The 18,197-nt window shown below is 48.1% G+C and overlaps 3 protein-coding genes across 11 annotated transcripts; 2 read left to right on the top strand and 1 right to left on the bottom strand.

The window, feature by feature from the left end:
- Window positions 1-656: 656 nt before the first annotated feature.
- On the top strand, window positions 657-10,378 carry LOC100829257. Of its 9 annotated transcripts, none has more exons than XR_002960831.1 (8): window positions 657-1,634; window positions 2,373-2,536; window positions 2,673-2,911; window positions 2,980-3,179; window positions 3,341-3,466; window positions 3,558-3,728; window positions 4,041-4,078; window positions 9,859-10,378. XR_002960831.1 is itself a non-coding variant. In XM_003580710.4 (6 exons), exons 1-6 carry the CDS (start codon window positions 840-842, stop codon window positions 3,654-3,656), a joined length of 1,623 nt encoding a protein of 540 aa, XP_003580758.1. In that variant the 5' UTR covers window positions 657-839; the 3' UTR covers window positions 3,657-3,982. The 9 variants fall into 9 exon arrangements, 1 of the variants encoding a protein (XP_003580758.1); XR_002960830.1 differs by having other exon boundaries at window positions 3,558-3,738; XR_002960829.1 differs by lacking the exon at window positions 9,859-10,378 and adding an exon at window positions 4,231-5,940.
- On the bottom strand, window positions 4,211-7,471 carry LOC100824140 (receptor kinase-like protein Xa21). The gene is made up of 5 exons (XM_010229025.2): window positions 6,259-7,471; window positions 5,875-5,958; window positions 5,493-5,623; window positions 4,691-5,384; window positions 4,211-4,587 (listed from the first exon to the last, which is right to left on the bottom strand). The coding sequence occupies exons 1-5, from the start codon at window positions 7,469-7,471 to the stop codon at window positions 4,211-4,213; spliced, it is 2,499 nt and encodes an 832-aa protein (XP_010227327.2).
- Window positions 10,379-15,289: 4,911 nt separating the features above from the next.
- Window positions 15,290-16,774, top strand: LOC112269400 (WUSCHEL-related homeobox 1B-like). Its single transcript, XM_024456095.1, has 3 exons — window positions 15,290-15,626; window positions 15,746-15,894; window positions 16,053-16,774. The coding sequence occupies exons 1-3, from the start codon at window positions 15,290-15,292 to the stop codon at window positions 16,452-16,454; spliced, it is 888 nt and encodes a 295-aa protein (XP_024311863.1). The 3' UTR covers window positions 16,455-16,774.
- Window positions 16,775-18,197: the final 1,423 nt, after the last annotated feature.

The following is an 18,197-nucleotide window of genomic DNA, read 5'->3' as shown; positions in this document are numbered from 1 at the left end:
ATGTCTCCTCCAACTTGTTGGACTTCGCACTGTGGCCTCTGGGGGAACACGGACCAGCCGAATGTCTGCTGGTGAACGGCGATGCCGTACGCGGACACAAGGAAGAAAGCCCCGGCGCTGAACCTGCAGGACATGCGGTGCGGGCCTGGGACGAGGAAGCCCGAGATCAAGAGCGCGAAGGCGACCGAGAGCGATACGACGTTCAGGCACACCATCCTCTTGAACTCCTTGCAGTCCTCCTCGTACTTTGCCGGCTCCCTGGCGTACTCTCGCTGCTGCCTCTCGATCTCGGAGTTGGTCGCCGCCATGTGCTCTGATCCCTCCACGCAACGGCGGGGCCAGGAACTGCTGATAGCCCCGGGCCAAAATAGTTTAGGCCAAGAAAATTCTTATATATATTTTTTCTGAGCGAACCCGATTCAGTTTCCTTCCCGATCCCTCCGAGGACTCTTTGTTTTTTTTAGGGGAGCCCATACCTTATTTGGGCCTTGGCCTGGGGCGCAGCCCATCCAGCCCTCACAAGACAGGAAAAAATATCCCCCACGTCGACGGCTCGCCGCCCCAAACTCTCCAACGAACTCCAGATCACCGAAACATCGATTTACCGCGTCAAGCTCAAGCAATCCCAATCCAACACTTGGACCCCGCGATCTATCTCCCCCTTTGCCGCCACGCGCCCCACCTCCTGCTGTTCTTCTCTCCGCCCCCTCGAAGCCCCAGGAGCCGGGCTGGGGAGCGGAGCGGGGATCTCTTCGTCTCCCACCTTTCCGCGCCGCGCCCACCATCATCTCGTTTCCCCGATCCCCACTCCACCGCGCGCCGACGAGAGCTCACCAGCCATGGGCGGCGCGGCTTCCTCTTCCTCCGCCGCCGGCAGCACCTCCGCGGAGGCGCACGAGCAGGAGTCCCTGGCCGCCGCCTCCCTCGCGCTCCCTCTCCTCCGCGCCGTCTTCTCCCGCTCCTCGGACCTGCCCTCCATCCTCTCCCCGCCGCCCGCTGCCTTCCGGCCCGCCTCCTCCCCTCCCGAACCGCCGCCGCGCTTCCACGACCTCCTCGCTCGCCTCGGCCCGGCCATCGCCTCCCTCTTCTTCGACCACGGCGCCGCCGCCGGGGGGGACTGGCTCGGGTTCCTCAGGGGGTTCAACGCCTGCTGCGCGCGCGCCCGGGCCTCGCTCCCGGTCGCGCAGCTCCTCCGCGTGTACGCCGCGGCCTGCGCCGGCGCGGGGGCCCCCTGCGGCGTGCAGTTCCAGCCGAGCGAGGACGAGGACGACGACGGCGGGAAGGTCGTGGGGGAGCTCGCGCCCGGGGAGATCGCCGTGCTGCTGTGGATGTGCTGGGTCATGGCGTGGAGCGGTTCCTCGGCTCCGAGGGTCTCTTCGGGCGAGGAAGTGGGGAAAGGGGAACCGACAGTGGTGCTCCCGGACGTGACGCACCTGGTGCTGTCGGCGCTCGTGTCCGCCGGCGCCGTCGCGGATGACGCGGGGGTTTGGGGCTGGGAGGTTTCAGGCGCTGCGAAGGGGGTGAAGGTGCAGGAGTTCACGTCGTGGGTGATTTCCACAGTCCCCGGGCTTGGCAACTGCCTCTCGCGGTATGTGCAGGACAGATTCCGGGCGTGCCAGGTTGATCCAGTGAAGGTAATCCAATATTACTGCAGTGTTAGTTGCTATTGTGAAAGATTGGACGACTCGTTTAGCATCAACTGCGGCACATTTTTATGTGATTAGCATTGTTTAGTTAGTGCATGATGATGGAACTTTTTTTTTAAATGGAGGTGTTAATGGAATATAGATAAAGCTGGTGAAATTTCACTGCTCTACTTCCACATGTATTTGCTTGGTTATATTGTAAGGTGTTCTGCTCCAAGGAGGCAGATGGAAATTCATGGCTTCTTTAACACTTGTTATAACTTACTATAAGTTGCCATGGCACTAAATTTTATGATGTGGTCCTGGTTATTTCAGTTCTGCAAATTTTCAGCGAATTTTGCATTGCCGAGATTCTGAACTATTGCTAGGAAGATGGTAGGAATTTCCTTTCCATGTGAGATAGTTCAGAACTCAAGAATCAAGGTACGGAGCTTGGATAATAACACGATGGTGTATAATTTATAACCAGCTCCAGTGCTTTGAGGAGGCTGTGGGATTTACCCTTTAACAAAGAACTATTTATTGCTCCAGAGAGTTACTGTTTGCACTGGTTCAGGAGTATAATGGTGTATGGAACTCATTGAGTTCACAACAATCATTTTCCCGTGCAATAATGAAGTTATATTTCTTTTCTATTTCGTAGATGATTCATCTCTCATGACTGTGTTATGATGAAGCTTCAACTGCCTAATCTTTCATCTAACTTGAGTTATTGCTTACAAGCAGGAGAGCTCTGTTTCAACTGGCATCACGACTTCTGATACTTCTGATGTGTATGTATTAACACGTGGGAGGGCATGGGCGATCTCTCTCAGTCTCAGAAACAAATTGAGTGAGAAGTTTTTGTCAGCATCTGTCTTTGGAATGGACCCAGAAGATCTTCTTTACAGGTTACTTATTGCTCTGATGACATTTATTCTCGTAATTACGTTTGCAAGCTAGTTTTCTTGTTCAATTATCAGACCATTTTATGACTTTACATTGTAATTAAATAAGTACTAATCTTGACCTAGAACATGTCTGCAGGTCATCAGTTAATGGAAAAGGCCTGAGCCGGTTTTGGTCTTGTGTGGAGGGGTACAAGGGACCAGCACTAATTCTACTCTCAGCATTCTCAAATGGTGGTGGTGCAAATGTTGATGCTGATCGAAGATGGGGAATTGGTGCATTAACTGAAGAGGGGTTTGAGAATAAAGACACTTTCTACGGTAGCTCTGGGTACCTGTGTTCCACATATCCAATATTCCGCATGCTCCTGCCATCTGGTATGACTTTTGCTGCTTATTTCCTTTTTTGCCACAGATGGTAGCTTACTGTTCATCGAACCTAGCAGGTATGGAGAAGAACATCATGTATTGCCACCTACATACTCAGATAAGGACGTATGAGGCAAAGCCAAAGCCTCTTGGCTTGGCATTCGGCGGATCAATTGGAAATGAGAGGATTTTTATAGACGATGACTTTTCAAAAGTTACAATACGCCATCATGCTGTTGACAAGACTTACCAGCATGGTTCTCTCATTCCCAATCAGGTTACATCTCACATTTTCTGGTTCTCACTAAATATGTTGTCATTATTGTTGTAGCCACCTTATGGATAATCTGGAAATAAATCTTGAAGCTATGGTAGCATCATGGCCTCAAGTAAATCCTTCATAAGCCTAGCCTTCAATCTCCATGTGTTGTAATGTAGGGTTATTTACCTGTTGAGGCCTCAATACTTGATGTCGAAGTATGGGGACTTGGTGGACAAAAAACAAAGAGGCAACAGGATGTGTACAAGAAGAGGGAGGATATTTTCTCAGGGCAGCGCAGAAAGGTGCTAGAGCAAACCTGGCCTTTTGTCTACAAGAGTTGCCACTGTTAACATATCCCTAAATGTCCATAACATATCCTGCCTTTTTTTTCAGATTGATCTAGCAGCTTTTGGCAACTGGGAAGACTCTCCAGAGAAAATGATGATGGATATGGTCTCTGACCCAAACAAGGTTCAACGGGAAGAGCGTTGATTTAGTTTGACAGCAAACTCTGCTAGTGCTCAGCAGCTGTCCATCAGAAGTGGACATGGAAATTGACAAGAGGTATATAGAGGTTCGTGCAAGTATTTGCCCATTTGGTGTCAAGGCATTTGGCGGGGCCACATGTAATTTAGGTTTTGAATTGAGCAGAGACTTGTACAGTGCACAATTGCTATAATAGCATCGAGTTTCTTTCTCATCTTCTCATTGTCTTATGGGAAGCAAGAGCAAACCATTGTATATCTGTATTGTAAATTAGGTAACTGTTATGTGTACCAGATTCTTATATACAAGATTAGTTTGATATATTTTACATCTGCATGAAAATCGCTCCGCTCCCTTGGATTTCTGATGGTGTCCATTTTTGCTTGACAGATTCATGTTGCTGCGTGCCTATCTCAGACTTCTGTTAGGTATGTGAAGAAATTGTACTATATATTTTCAAGTGAAACTCTGTTACATGAGGTTTAGATACTACAACAGAAGTGTTCGATAGAGAATGACCGAGTGACCTGGAAAAGAAAGGACTGGGTATTCAGCTCTAATTAAGGGCATTCCTTGACAGAGAACTCCATGCCTACATCTCTGATTCTATGCAGCTCAGCGGCAGCATTTCTCATGTTCATTCTTTCGGACGGGGTTTCCTTTGAGCACAAGATGCCGATTCTTATAACAGAAGCTAGGCAAGCCAATACATTGTCCAACCTTGTTTGATCTTTATCATATGGCTGCATCTGTAACAGAGCTGGGTCAATGATTTCTGATATCTTGTCAGGATATGCCATCTCAGCAAACAAGTGCAGACTCAAGCCTTCTCTGAACATATCATCAGTTGGTGCCCTCCCCGTGAACATCTCTAGCAGAGTAATCCCAAAGCTGTAAGCATCACCAGCAATCAATACTTTCCCTCCTGATCCATATTCTGCAAGGAAGATTGCATGTCAATAATATCTTAGAATCAAAATACAGAAGTGTGCAAAATCAAGGTGGATCTGTTTTTAAAGAAATGAGAATACTGTAACTACCTGGAGCAACATATCCTATAGTTCCTCTTATCCCAAAAGAATTCCTGGAATTCAATCTGGATTGATCGATATGCTCGCCAACCAGCTTTGAAAGCCCAAAGTCAGCAACATAAGCAGTCCATTCACTACCAAGGAGGATGTTGCCAGGCTTCAAATCACAGTGGATTACTGGTGGCCGACTATTATTGTGAAGATAGTCTAGCGCATCTGCAACATCAATCACTATGTTCAACAGGTGGACGGTACTCAACTTGTGCCACTGCTCGTCTGTTCCTGGATGCAACCATCTATCAAGGCTCAAGTTAGGCATGAACTCGAACACGAGAGCTCGGAATTCATTGCCACTGGGGTCAATGCTAGAACAGCATGTGATAATGTTTATCAAGTTCCTATGTTTAGCTCGTCTGAGAGCCATACATTCTGCCAAGAAACTTCTGGAAGAACCAGTTTCGTGAAGAGTGAACACTTTAACAGCTACAACACCATTTTTGACAGATGGAAGAGACATGTTTCCTTTATACACCGAGCCATATTTTCCTGCACCTATCAGATTGTCAGGTGCAAAGCCATCTGTAGCTTGAAATATTTCAAGGTATGAAACTCTTGGATGCCTTTCTGGAAAAAGAACTCCGGAATAGTTGTCAACCCACACATGTGGGCTTGAAATTTTCATCATATGCATTGTTATTTTCCGCTTGAAGAGAAGGAGTGCAGACAATAACAGGCATAAGCATATAGCAATGCCGGCAACTGGAAGTAGTATACTAAGCAGCAGTAGGTGTCTCTGTTTATGTGGCTTTACCTGACAAGGAGGCAATTTCAGCTCTGGAATGCCACCACAAAGGCCATCATTACCAATTATTGAGAACCCACTCATGTTGGCGAACACGCCGCTTAGAGGCACCTCGCCATGCAGGTGGTTAAAGGAGAGATCTAGTTCATTCAAAGCACTTGAGTTCTGAAAAAGTTGTAAAATGCCCCCAGACAGGTTATTTCGTGCCAGATATAGCTGTTGCAACCCATTGATTTTGGCCAACTCTTGTGGAATACTGCCAGACAGAGCATTCCTTGTGAGATTTAGTTTGCTCAGGCCTCTCAAATTACCAAGTGATGGGGGATACTCCCTGTGAATGAATTGTCATCCAAAGCTAGGTACACCAAACTTGCACAACTGCCTAGTGTACCTGGTATGTCTCCTGACAAGTTGTTTTTTGACAGATCCAAACTTGCAATATTATGTAGGTTTCCAACTTCTGGAGAAAGAACACCTGACAAATAGTTTCTAGACAGAAATAGAAAACTTGTCAACGATGGAAGGTTAAAGATCTCATCAGGAATAGCTCCTGTAAGTAGATTAGAGGACAAGTCCAGACTAGGTAACTTGTGCAAGTTTCCGAGGCTTTTAGGAATGGGGCCATCAATTCTGTTGTTCGACAAGGAAAAGTTTTGCAGCAGTGTGAGGTTGCCTAAAGACAATGGTATATGTCCTGAGAGTTCATTCTCTTCAAGCGACAACGTTTGCAGGTTTGTAAGCCTTCCAATCTCATCTGGAATAGGACCATGCAGACCGTTTTCCCCTAGCTCTAGGTCAGCAAGGTTGACAAGGTTTCCAATACCTGGAGGGATTATCCCAGTGATTCCATTTCCTGCCATGCTTAGCCACTGGATCTGCCATGAAAAGTTAGCTACATAACTTGGAAGCACCCCTCCTAGGTTGTTACTGTCAAGATCTAGCAATTGTATACGGGTGCAGTTTGTGAAGAATCTCATGAATTCCCAACCCTCAGCATCACCAGCTTGCAGCATGTTGCCGCCTAACTCAACACGAATAGGGCATAGCTTGCCTATCTCAGGGGCCACCATTCCGTGGAAGTTGTTACGGGCCAGACTTAGCAGTTGGATCTTTGTGGCATTCGCTAGGGAGCTCGGGATCCTCCCGGACAGGTAATTGTTGCCCAAATGGAGCTCTTCAAGGATTGGCAGGTTGATGCTTGCATCAGGTGGTAGGCTTCCTTGCAGTTTGTTGGATCCAAAACCAAGATACTGAAGAACTGACATGTTGAAGAACAGCGGCGGAATTGTTCCTGAGAGATTATTCCTCGCCACTTGAATGAACTGGAGACGGGCAAGGCGGGAAAGCCCCTCCGGGATGGACCCCTCCAGATTATTTCCATACAGAGATAGCCTCTCAAGCGACGAGAGGTTACCGACCGACAGCGGGACACCTCCTACCAAATTGTTAGCGGTAAGATAGAAGACTCGCAGTCGAGAGAGTGACCCAAGAGCAGCAGGGATTTCCCCCTGCAGGTTGTTCTTAGACAGTGTCATGTACTCAAGGCTGGAATAGTTGCAGAGCTCCACAGGAATCTCGCCATGGATGGAGTTGTTGGCCAAATCAAGCTGACGCAGACGACGTAGCTTCCCGATCGCACGTGGCATCTCCCTGGACAGCGTGTTGGAACCGAGATTAAGCGTCTGAAGAAAAGTGAGGTTGCCGATTGCCGGAGAAATGGTGCCTGCGAGGCCTCTGGAAGGCAGGTACAGGGATGACACCCTGCCTGGGTGCCTCCGGCTGCATGCCACGCCGGTCCACCGGCACAAGTCTGTGTTTGTGGTGTTCCATGAGCTCAGTGAGCCTGAGTGGTCAGACAGCCCCTCCTTGAACGCCAGCAGCGCCTCCCGGTCTCCAGGCTCGCCGTGGAGCGAGGAAGAAGACACCCGCGAGAAGGCAAGGATGAGGAGCAGCAGCAGCAGCAGCGGGCGCACATACGTGGTCGGCATGGCTTCCGGACAGGAATGACAGGCCGTTCTCTGAAGGCGTGAGTGTATATACATGGAACGCCTTGGTGCTTTTATTAAGGTTGTTTGGCGGTTGAAGACTTCGTCGAGAGTACGCTGAATACGTACAAGCAGGAGTAAATTTTCATTGGATCATTCACGGAACGAACTTTGGGTTCATTCGGGGTGGGCTGTTGCGCGTATGTCATGACTAGGACTCTGACCGTGGAACCTTAGCAAGCCCTCCCTTTGCTGATGCTCAACTCAAGTACCGGATGAGGTTCGGCACGCCTGACCGGTGCGTGCAGCCCCCACGTTATACTCCTCGAATCTAATCGAGGCAATTAATTGATGCTGCCGTCATGGAGAAAGAGCACACAGAGAGATTTTTTTTTTTGAGCGAATGACACGGCCTTTATTAATCAATCGATAAAAGAATACAAGCGTCGGTCCATGGCTCGAGAAGCCAAGAAAACCGGCCGTGTTCTTATGACAAGGAGCTCTTAACAAGGCTACGAGTGTCCGAGTTCGAAACTCTACTTTCATAAACAAAAGAAACATCTAAGAAATCTTTACTACGGGTCGCTACCTCCCGGAGAACAGGACTATAGCAGCATCTGGTCCCATGAAGAAGCCCCTCAATGACCACTTGAGCATCTGAAGCCACACAAATTTTTTGGATATTTAAATCTTTAGCCAGGGACAGAGCCTCACAAATTGCCAACGCCTCAAGTGTAGGGGGGTCAGTAATAGCCTCAAATACTCTTGCCGATGAACCATAATAATTTCCCTTCTCATGACAGCAAACAGCAGCAAAAGCTCCTTTGTTTGTGGTCTTCGCTACACCCCCATCAACATTAATCTTGAACATACCTGCCGGCGGTGGGATCCAACGAGCAGGCAACGGCTTTGGCATAGTACGAACAGGAGTTGGAGTTTTATCCGGATCAACCTGGAGTTCGGCCATCAGTTTAATCACAAAACTATGAGTCGACAGGGGACTTAGAAAAATTGACTCATGGATCGCCTTGCGGCGGGCCAACCAGATCGCCCATAAAGTTAACAAGATCTGAGTAAACTCCGCATGGGAGGTTGTATCAATTAGATGAAATATCCACTCCCGGGCATCAGGGCAAACTGAGATACATAAGTGTTCAGTCAATTGATCATCGGCTAGCGCCCAAACACAGTGCGCCATTGTGCAGTCAATTAGCGAGTGCCTCCAAGAGTCATTATCAGCATGACAAATAGCACAAACTGAAGTTTTCGACATGTGGCGATGTTGAAGAACATCTCCAGTAGGTAACGAATGTTGGGCAAGTCTCCGTGCAAACACACGTACCTTAGAAGGAACCTTCACCTTCCAAAGCTTAGTCCAAGATTTTACAGATTTAAGAGAGCTAGAAGTTGGTCTCTCCTCCAACCAATCCTCCCTAACTTTGCGGGTTGAAACAAGCAGCCGGTAGCATGACCGAACAGTGAACAGACCAGATTTCTCAAAATGCCACGCGCAGTAATCCCCAAGGTTCACAATACCGATCGGGATAGACCTAATCGCCTGAACATCCATTGGTATGAAATTCTCTTCAAGTTTCCCAACATCCCATTGGCCCATACTCTGAATGATCAGCTTTGAAGCTTTAGAAGGAGGGTCAAAGTTCCGCGCTACGTACGGGAGCCGCCTTTCATCGCGCGGAATCCAGTTATCCTGCCAGATCGACGTAGACTGTCCATTACCTATACGTCGGATTCATCCCAGCCGAAGAGCATCTCTTCCTTCACGGATAGACCGTCATATTTGAGACGGGCGAAGTCCCAGGGAAGCAGACATGAGAGATCCTTGCGGAAAATAAACTGCTTGCAGGATCCGAGCACTCAACGTACTAGGTTGAACTAGCACTCGCCATACTTGGCGTGCAAGCAAGGATAAATTAAACAGCTCAATATCACGAAAACCCAATCCACCCAAATATTTCGGCATAGTCATTGTGTCCCATGAGACCTAGTGCGTCTTCCTCTTGCCTTGTTTGCTTCCCCACCAAAAATTTCGAATCGAAGAATTAATTTTGAGACATAATCCTCGAGGGAGCTTGAAACATGTCATCGAGTACGTCGGTACAGCTTGCGCAACAGATTTTATAAGGACCTCTTTCCCTCCAGATGAAAGTGTTTGTTCCATCCAACCTTGGACTTTCCCCCAAACACGATGTTTTAAATACTTGAAAGCCCGTTCTTTGAATTGCTTACATCTGTGGGCATACCCAGGTATTTTGCATTAAGTGATTCATTAGGAACATCAAGCATCTCCATCACTGCATGGCGAATATCAGCATGGTATCCTTTACTAAAATGAATTGAGCTCTTCTGATGATTTATCCGTTGTCCCGCAGCATTACAATGAACATCCAAAACTTCAGCAATCTCTGCCGCTCCATCCATACCGGCTTTCACAAAAAGCAAGATGTCGTCTGCAAATAAGAGATAATTGATCGGAGGAGCTGTGAGCGCCATAATGATGCCCGACAAATTTTTGAATTCCCCTGCTCCTTAAGAGACAAGACAGACCTTCAACGGCTAGTAAAAATAAGTATGGCGAGATAGGATCACCTTGACGGGTTCCTCTGGACGGATGGAACACGCCGGTACGCTCACCATAGCACACAGAGAGACGGAGAACGTGCCAAGCCGGCATCGACCATTGGGCTTGCGTTCAGCCCATTGGGCTGCATGTTGAAGTCCTATCGCGGCAAGGCAAGGAGACTCGACTCCATTCCGTTAAAAAAAGGCAGGAACACAACTTACAAGGTTGTCCCAATCTGTATTTGTTTACATAATACTCGATCACCTTGCATAACAGTGACTGCTAGCTGCAAATAAAAATTATGGAGAAAATGGTACTCCAGCTGCAAATTAAAATACTGTCTACGTACAAGTATTGTTGGATCTGACACTTATGTCAAATCGGGTGGACGGTATATACTAGGTGCACTTCCACCCAACGGTAAAAAGTATCTACATGTAGGGAGCATTGAGTTGGAGACGGATCAGGTCGTTCCGGCTGGAATTGAACGGCGCCAGATTTCAGTAACGGAGTAGTAATATCTTGTTAGCAAACATGCAAGTCTGGGACGAAATTTGGACGTGATCAATCAAACATAATTATGCACATACAATGTACTCTAGCAAAAATAAAATATAGGCCAGAGACCAACAAGAGTACAAGACAGGAGTCCATCTCACCAATATTGACCAGTCACTTATCCACATGGGCTTCTTCTTCTTCTTTTTGTATCTTCTGCAAACGCAAATCATGATGTTTCTTTCTGGACCCTTCTCCGGCCCCCATTGACATACTACTCCGGACTTGGCGTGTGCCGGTGCGCGGAATCCTGTAGCAGCAGAGACCGGTAACTCCCGACCACGCATGTACAAATGCCAGCAGTAGTACGTGCAACTGTGCACAACTACTGTTTATTCCTTTTCTTTGTAATATCACTGTTACTCCTTCGATTCCCGATTCCTTCCAAAGGAGGACGAAAGAAAAACGTTACTCGTGCCACAGTATACTGCACACATGTACTATGTGTGTTGCATCCGGGCATCTGATCGATTGACGGACGTGACGAGACGGCACGGGCGATCGATCGATTGGGAGATATACTAGCGTATATTAAGTGGCTGCACCTTGCATGCATGTAGCCTGCTTTGCCTGCTGCGCGGGTAGCCTGCCGCCGCTACGACTGGCCGGGCCGAGGGACCCTTTGTCGCTCATCTCCGGCCCATACTTTTATGCTGCCATTGCATTAAACCTTTGGGATCAGAAAAATGCTCCTGTTTAGCAGCAGTAAGCATGCGTGTTGAATTCGGTTGAAATGTACTGTACGTGTGCATGGATCGAGGCCGGCCGGCCGGCCTCAAATTCTGGGCGCTGCAGCAGCAGCAGCCGCGTGCCGGCTGGCCCGACCGGCCGTGATTTGCCCACACGACTGCACCTAGGGCATGCAATTCTTCATCTCCTGCTGCCGACAGCTTTCATTCAATCTCGCAGCACACCACCACAAGTATTCCTGCACTGCACTGGACTGCAAGCGCGCGTGCGTGCATATTTATACTGTATGTTTCTCCACACAATCTTATGTGGATCTGAAGCTGCGGGACTCTTGTGTCTGTTTGGGGTTTTGCATGAAATTCGCTTGCACGCACTCAGTTCGCTACGCCAACTTGCCCTTGCGCGAATTTCTCCTGGTTTGGGAATTTTTTGGTACTACTAACTCCGCTTCGTGTGGATGTTTATACGTACTACTACTCAGCTCTTGCTGTTTTGAGTCAAGAGTTGTTTCTGCAATGCATGTGTATGCTAGCTCTGCATGCAAATCTAAACCAAATATTCCATCCGTCACATATTAAGTGACTAAGTTTGTCTAAATATGAATGTATTTATGTCTAAAAAACGTTTAAATACATGTAATAGGAAGTCGCTTGATATGGGACGGAATGAGTACTAGTGTAGCCGTATTGCTTATTCCAGTTATAATATGCGTAGTGCTGTACGGAGTAGAGTAGTGACAGTACGAGTATAGGTATCTCATGTATGGGTACTCTATATATGAACGGATCTCTGCAGCCTTGCGACGTGACTATAGCCAGCGATATCCCGGTGAATCTTTGTGAGATCACGGCGCCTTGAAAGCGGACAAGAAATGAGGCGACGTGCATTGCATGCTCGTAGTAAATACAAGGAAATTAAGGACAGGCTAGCCAGTGATTGATCGGGGGATCGGCTGCGGTTGCATTGGATTGCATGCTTTGCTTTTGCTCACGATTTTCAGTGTATAACCTCGGGAACTCGCACCCGTAGTATGCGTGTGTGCAGTCTTGGATCGCCATGATTGGCTCGCTGAATATGTTGAGGCCGGGACACAGACTAGCCGGAGTGAGTACTCCGTAGCTTCTAGCGCTAGTGCATGCGCGCAGGCGATTTTAATGGGCCGGCTTTCCGCTGGCTGCCTGTGTGGACTTTCATTAATTCCATCAGTTAATTCGATGGCATTGCCATTCTCTTGGTGTGGTAGAAAACGGGTGACAAATTCATCATTTCCTGGTTTGATTATTGTACTGGTTTCTCTCAAGTTGGGATTGCTGCTCGAAACCATCATTTCCTGACAAATTCTTCCTAGTGATCTTCTGACAAAGCCTGCAAGGCTGCTAGCGGTACGTAAACTTCTTTAACATCTTAATCTCAACATCAAGGTTCTTCGGGTTAGCTACGCTGCTAGAGCAAACTTTTGGGGAGTGCTAGTACGTACCAACCTTTTAACTTGAGTTAACCACCAGCTGGCCGGTCATTCGACCTTGGATATAAAAAGCAGCTGGTAACGATCACCCAGTCCCTTTCACTGGCTGCAGTGTGACCGTTTTGCCTGGCCCCGGCCAGCATTCCATGTGGCCACAGATGGAGTCGTGTTGCTCTCATCTCCACTCCTCTCCCTATCATACAAAACAAGAAGCACTTGATGGTTTCAACTCCAGTCCACACAAAGCCGGCCTCCTGCCAGGCCCCCAAACCTTCAATGCACTGAGAGAGTGAGAGAGTGTGTGTGAGAGAGAAGGAAACATGCCCTCAACAGGAAGCGCCTATGTTCTCTAGGGGACAGATAGGCTCAGGGTCTTTCTCTAGGGTAATCATGACCCTTCCCTTTCGACCAGATCCCTAGAGAGAAAGAAGAGAGAGATCAGACTTTACATCAGTCGCAAGAAGATAGTATCACGAGCTAGCTTGGGCCGCTAGGGCTGCATGTCCATGTTGAATTCTCTGTGTGGAAGGAAGCTACCACTGCATGCCCAGCTAGAGGCGCTAGACACACACCCTGCATGCTTCTTCATGCCTTTGTCCCTCTCTCATGCTGCTTCCTTGACATGGATCGATGGACTCCAGTACACCGCTGCTGGCACGTGTTGTGTACTGCGTATAAAAGGCTACTGTGGCTATGTGAGATGGGATTGATCTCTTTATCTTTGTAAGTAGATCCTGAGTCTATCTGTTGTTTCCTTCACTTGACTGACTCGGTGTTTCTTTCCGATTCCGTATAGCAAAGTCATGCATGACTGCCAGAGTAATGTCGTGATCGATCACATGATCCTGCACGGCTGCACCGATCCTCAGAGTAGGGATCAAGTCGGAGTTAATGTGCTACAAGTAGTAGGTGCCTTTACTTAGGGAGATCAGGCGCGCATGGCATGGTGGAGTTCATGTGTGGAGTACTGTGCGAGACACTGTTCCAGGGCGGCGCATATGCTTGCTCGGTGTCCTACACTACGCCTAGGCAGAGGAGAGATAGCCCATTTCAATTTTTCAATACCCCCCTTGTCCTCAACCCTTAATTTCAGTTTTTCAATAGAACTTTAACCTACTCACAATTTCATAATTCATGTTTTGTTCCAAACAAAACTTAATTCAATTTCTCAATAAAACTTTAACCTACCAAGAATTTTGCAGACCAACTAAACCAAAAACTCGTCAGCTACGTATTTTTTTTAAAAACCGATCAGTCCCAAGACACCCCTACATGTCAATTCAAAATGCATTAAAAAAGTCTCACATACATACTGTATATACCAGGGCAGTCTACAAATTCATGACACGCTTTTACCATTTTCGCTTTGTATGCCCTCCTCTATTCATAAAATCAACTTTTGAACCATTCGATGTTGGACGATTAGTGCAACGCCAATGCAATCGCGTGCACAGAAACTCTCAACTCGCGGGGCTGCTACAGTACCAACGTACGCATTTGCATCGGGACTGAAAAAAGCTGCGCGCTACGGCGGCTGCCTGCGCGTCCGTCCGTGTCCTTACTGCTAGTACTCCAAGGACCAATTAAGGTTGGCAGAAGAGAATATATCCGAGTTTCCGGGTCGAGCCCACGACTGGCGCCCGAAACGGCCGGCGCGCAAGGTCGAACTCCGACGACACCAACACAAACAAACGAATTCTTTCTCCAAATAAACTCGATCGATCTCCATCCTTTTCAGATCGAAACACCCTTCAATTAATCTTCAAACGATATTCACCACGCAATGCATGCATGCAGCAAGCAGGACGCGGCCGGCCGGCCGATCGAAGAAGCTATAGCTGTCGAGAGTCGAGTCAACATAAACCAGACAAGATTTACGAACCCACGCGCGCGCCTATCACGTCACTCTATCTCTTGCTCTCATCAAACAATTGCACGGCCACCCCTAAAAAATTCACATGCCAATCTCTCCCCATGTATGAACACGATCGATCCTCAGCCCTCTCCGTTTCTGTCAGAGAGACAAGAGAGAATGCATGCAAAGCTTCAACTTCAAGCTTTGCTGTGGCGAGGAGAGACACGGAGAGAGCAAAGCAGTTTTACCACAAAGAGTGGCCTGTGCAATGCACTCTAGCGAGCGCCCTGACCGATGCGGTTTCTTCTTCTTCTGCGAGAAAAAGGGTGCAGAGAATTAAAAAGAGCTCGAGCCCGTACGTACGTACTCGCGTGTCAACCTCAACGCTTGTCCCTCTCCAAAAGATATCACCATGATTCTCTTCTCCCCTCCTTTCTCCCGGCCCCAACCTATATCACCTCCTAGCTAGAGCCTAGCTAGTGCCTACACTGACACCCTACTCCTAGATCTCCATCATATCCTTCCTCCCCCTTTCCTTATATACCTTTCTCATCTGATGTCTCCAAACCCAAAACCCCAAATCCTTCTCCTTCTTCTTCTTTCCCCTCTCGCCACTGCTCGTGCTGGTAGTAGTATTCGGAGCACGGTTAGTCTTTGCTTTTGCTCGCTGCCATGGATGGCGCGGCGGCGAACGGGGGGCAGGCGGCGCCGTGCAGGGCGAGCGGGACGCGGTGGACGCCGACGGCGGAGCAGGTGCGGATCCTGCGGGAGCTCTACTACGGCCTCGGGATCCGGTCGCCCAACGCGGAGCAGATCCAGCGGATCGCGGGCAGGCTCAGGCAGTACGGCCGGATCGAGGGGAAGAACGTCTTCTACTGGTTCCAGAACCACAAGGCCCGGGAACGGCACAAGAAGCGCCTCACCACCATCGACGTCTCCCCCAACAACAACGACAGCAACAACAACTGCAGCAACAATGCCTCCATCCTCTCCCTCTCCCCTTCATCAGGTATTTATGTTTGGGGATTTGCAGTTTGCATATGTGCTGCTTGATCGGAGCTTGGGGAATTTTAATGGTGATGTGTGGATCACGGTTCATGGATGCATGCATTGTGTGTCTGTGTGCAGGTGCGGCGGCCGGCTTGTACGGCGCCGGCAGCAATGGCGGTGGCGGCTCGGCTCATCTGCAGATGGATGCGAATGCGAGTGCTACTTGCTGGGACGTCGGCAGCAACGCCGCCATGGCCAACGACAGAAGCTTCATGCAGCTGCTGCAGGTAATCGATTAATCGATCGACTGCACATACATTAATCCCCACATTTGCAATGCTCCTGCCTCATCGTGTCCGATTCCATGCCGAACGAATTCCAATTCCCACAAGCTAGTTAATGAATCTAAATATTATCGTCTGCCCCGATCGTCGCATGCGCGCAGGAGCAGGACTACATGGGCGTGAGGACGAGCACGGCCGCCATGGCACCCACGCCGTGGCCGGCATGCTTCCCGGCCTTCTCCCCGTATCAGCCACCGCCGGCGCGGGAGCCCGAGACGCTGCCGCTCTTCCCCACCGGCGGCGGCAGCAGCGGAGGCCACCAAGAAATCGTCAACGGCGTCCATGGCGGAAGCTACCAGCTGCTGCAGTCCAACTCCCAGCAGCTGTGCTGGGGGCAGCAACATCATCATCATCATCAGCTGCTGCTGCAAGAGCAGCAGAACTACCAGTACAGCTCTTACAGCAGCAACAACCAGCTGATGATGCCCACCCAAGACGCAGCAGCAGCAGCCTCCTTGGAGCTCACTCTCAGCTCACATTACCCTGCAGGGTCATCCATGTGAGAGGGGAACAGCACCACCTCACTTGCCTTCTGAGCACTCCTGTCATTGTCCTAGCTGCTAGAAGCATATATAGAAGCATGTCTGAAACCTATAGTGGTAGCAGTATTAACTCAACTGGTAGTGTACCTACGTAGTGTGGTCCTGAACCTGAGAGAACTGGTAGTGTTGCATTGCAACTGCATATGCCAACAGGTGCAGTTTGAGTTTAGTAGAGCCAAGCTGAACTAGCTTACAAAACAACAGTGTGCAATTTGAGGTAGCACACAAACAGTTGTGCCAAAGCAAGCCTAGCTTTGTGCTTCTCTCTCCCATTTTATGGGCTTCCAGATGAAGAAAGAAGTTATCCTTCTGTTGCTTGTTTGCCTGGTTTGTTGCTTTGCTCACCTGTTGAGATTTCTCTCCCTGGTGTTTGCTTCAGGAGGAGCATAATGTATGTCTCTACCACTGCATGCCACTTGTTCATTTCAGCATTTCAGGTATATGTATGGTGTGGCTTGGGACCACACTGCTTGAATTGTTGGGGTGGGGATGTTAATTCCAGGAAAAGAATCCTTATCCAGTCAACATATTTACTTCTGGGCTTCGGTCAGCTTGGTTTGTTTGCAGGATGGAATACTTTTGGTTTTGAATTGGCCGGTGCGAGCAGTTGAGAATGTAATTATTTTTTAGGGAGTGTCTATTTCTCAATCGCCTAAGAAATAGTTATTTCTCAATCGACAATCGTAGCCATCCAATCCAATGAAGGTTTTCTTATTCATCGAACTTACACCAATCTTACACGAATCTCAATGATTGAATCAAAAGGTTTGTGATCATCGACTGAGAAATAGTTCTTTCTCAGTCGCCTAAGAAATAGCAAAACCGTATTTTTTTAACATGAGAATGACTTGGGTACACAGAGTAAACTTTTCTCTGAACAAAAAATGAAACAGGAATCCACCTAGACTAGCTGGATTGCGTAATCAGATATAGTTAAGATGATGTGCATTAATGTAGTAGCACTTTAATTTTCCCACCAGCAAATTACATGACTAGACCAGCTGCAAACACATAAATCATGAGTAGTACAACAGAACACAGACACGAAGTCATATAACCAAAGCCGCAATTCTAGCGGTGCTGGTATGTACCCATCTTAAGACTACCCCCAAAATCATAAAATTCTGAGTTCGTTTGGACCATTAAATAATTTGTACAAGCAACAAAATGTGTTAGTCTAAGAATAGCCCCTTTCTTCTCTCCCTGCTGCGCTGACGTCCGACCGCATGGCCCCATCTCAGCACCGAGCCGCACCCACACGTGCTGATTGGTTCTAGCGGTGCCGGTATACCGTTAGAATCACCGCTTTGGTAGGAGTACTATTAAGCTCGGGCTCCTTCTGAGTACCATTTCCTGATTTTTATTTTATTACATACTCGTTATCTGTAACAAAAAGGAAATATTGGAAAGCTAAAGGTTGAGAGATGCAACATTATGACAAAAGGCCTTATTATTAAGCCTAACTAACATCTGTAAGGCAGGATCTCTAACTGATTTTACGGCTAGAGTTTTTTAAAGAAACTTAATAGTTGGCAGATGCACAACTACTAGAAATCACAGTTTTTCTTAGGACAAAACTCTTTATCTAGAGATGATTTCTCTTTTCAAGGTAAAGTAAAGTTGCAAACAGGTAACCTAGGCAAAGAGAATTTACATCCAAATATAATTGTGAAGCAAACTATCCCTAGAGCTAGTTGTTGCCCT

Source organism: Brachypodium distachyon, chromosome 5 (genome assembly GCF_000005505.3).
Source record: "Brachypodium distachyon strain Bd21 chromosome 5, Brachypodium_distachyon_v3.0, whole genome shotgun sequence".
NCBI lineage: Eukaryota > Viridiplantae > Streptophyta > Magnoliopsida > Poales > Poaceae > Brachypodium > Brachypodium distachyon.
Note: the sequence above shows the minus strand (reverse complement) of the source record. Positions and strands in the feature narration are given on the sequence as shown.

What these genes read in the sequence shown, in the direction of transcription:
- LOC100829257 (XM_003580710.4), top strand. Translation starts at nt 840, where the DNA reads ATGGGCGGCGCGGCTTCCTCTTCCTCCGCCGCCGGCAGCACCTCCGCG. An exon ending in GTTCTCTCATTCCCAATCAG is followed by an intron (nt 3,180 to 3,340) that starts GTTACATCTCAC and finishes GTTGTAATGTAG; the next exon opens with GGTTATTTACCTGTTGAGGC. An exon ending in TCTCAGGGCAGCGCAGAAAG is followed by an intron (nt 3,467 to 3,557) that starts GTGCTAGAGCAA and finishes CTTTTTTTTCAG; the next exon opens with ATTGATCTAGCAGCTTTTGG.
- LOC112269400 (XM_024456095.1), top strand. Translation starts at nt 15,290, where the DNA reads ATGGATGGCGCGGCGGCGAACGGGGGGCAGGCGGCGCCGTGCAGGGCG. An exon ending in CTCCCTCTCCCCTTCATCAG is followed by an intron (nt 15,627 to 15,745) that starts GTATTTATGTTT and finishes GTCTGTGTGCAG; the next exon opens with GTGCGGCGGCCGGCTTGTAC. An exon ending in GCTTCATGCAGCTGCTGCAG is followed by an intron (nt 15,895 to 16,052) that starts GTAATCGATTAA and finishes GCATGCGCGCAG; the next exon opens with GAGCAGGACTACATGGGCGT.
- LOC100824140 (XM_010229025.2), bottom strand. Translation starts at nt 7,471, where the DNA reads ATGCCGACCACGTATGTGCGCCCGCTGCTGCTGCTGCTGCTCCTCATC. An exon ending in CTTGTCAGGAGACATACCAG is followed by an intron (nt 5,624 to 5,874) that starts GTACACTAGGCA and finishes TGAATGAACTAG; the next exon opens with ATCTCTCCTTTAACCACCTG. An exon ending in TATAGGATATGTTGCTCCAG is followed by an intron (nt 4,588 to 4,690) that starts GTAGTTACAGTA and finishes TCTTCCTTGCAG; the next exon opens with AATATGGATCAGGAGGGAAA.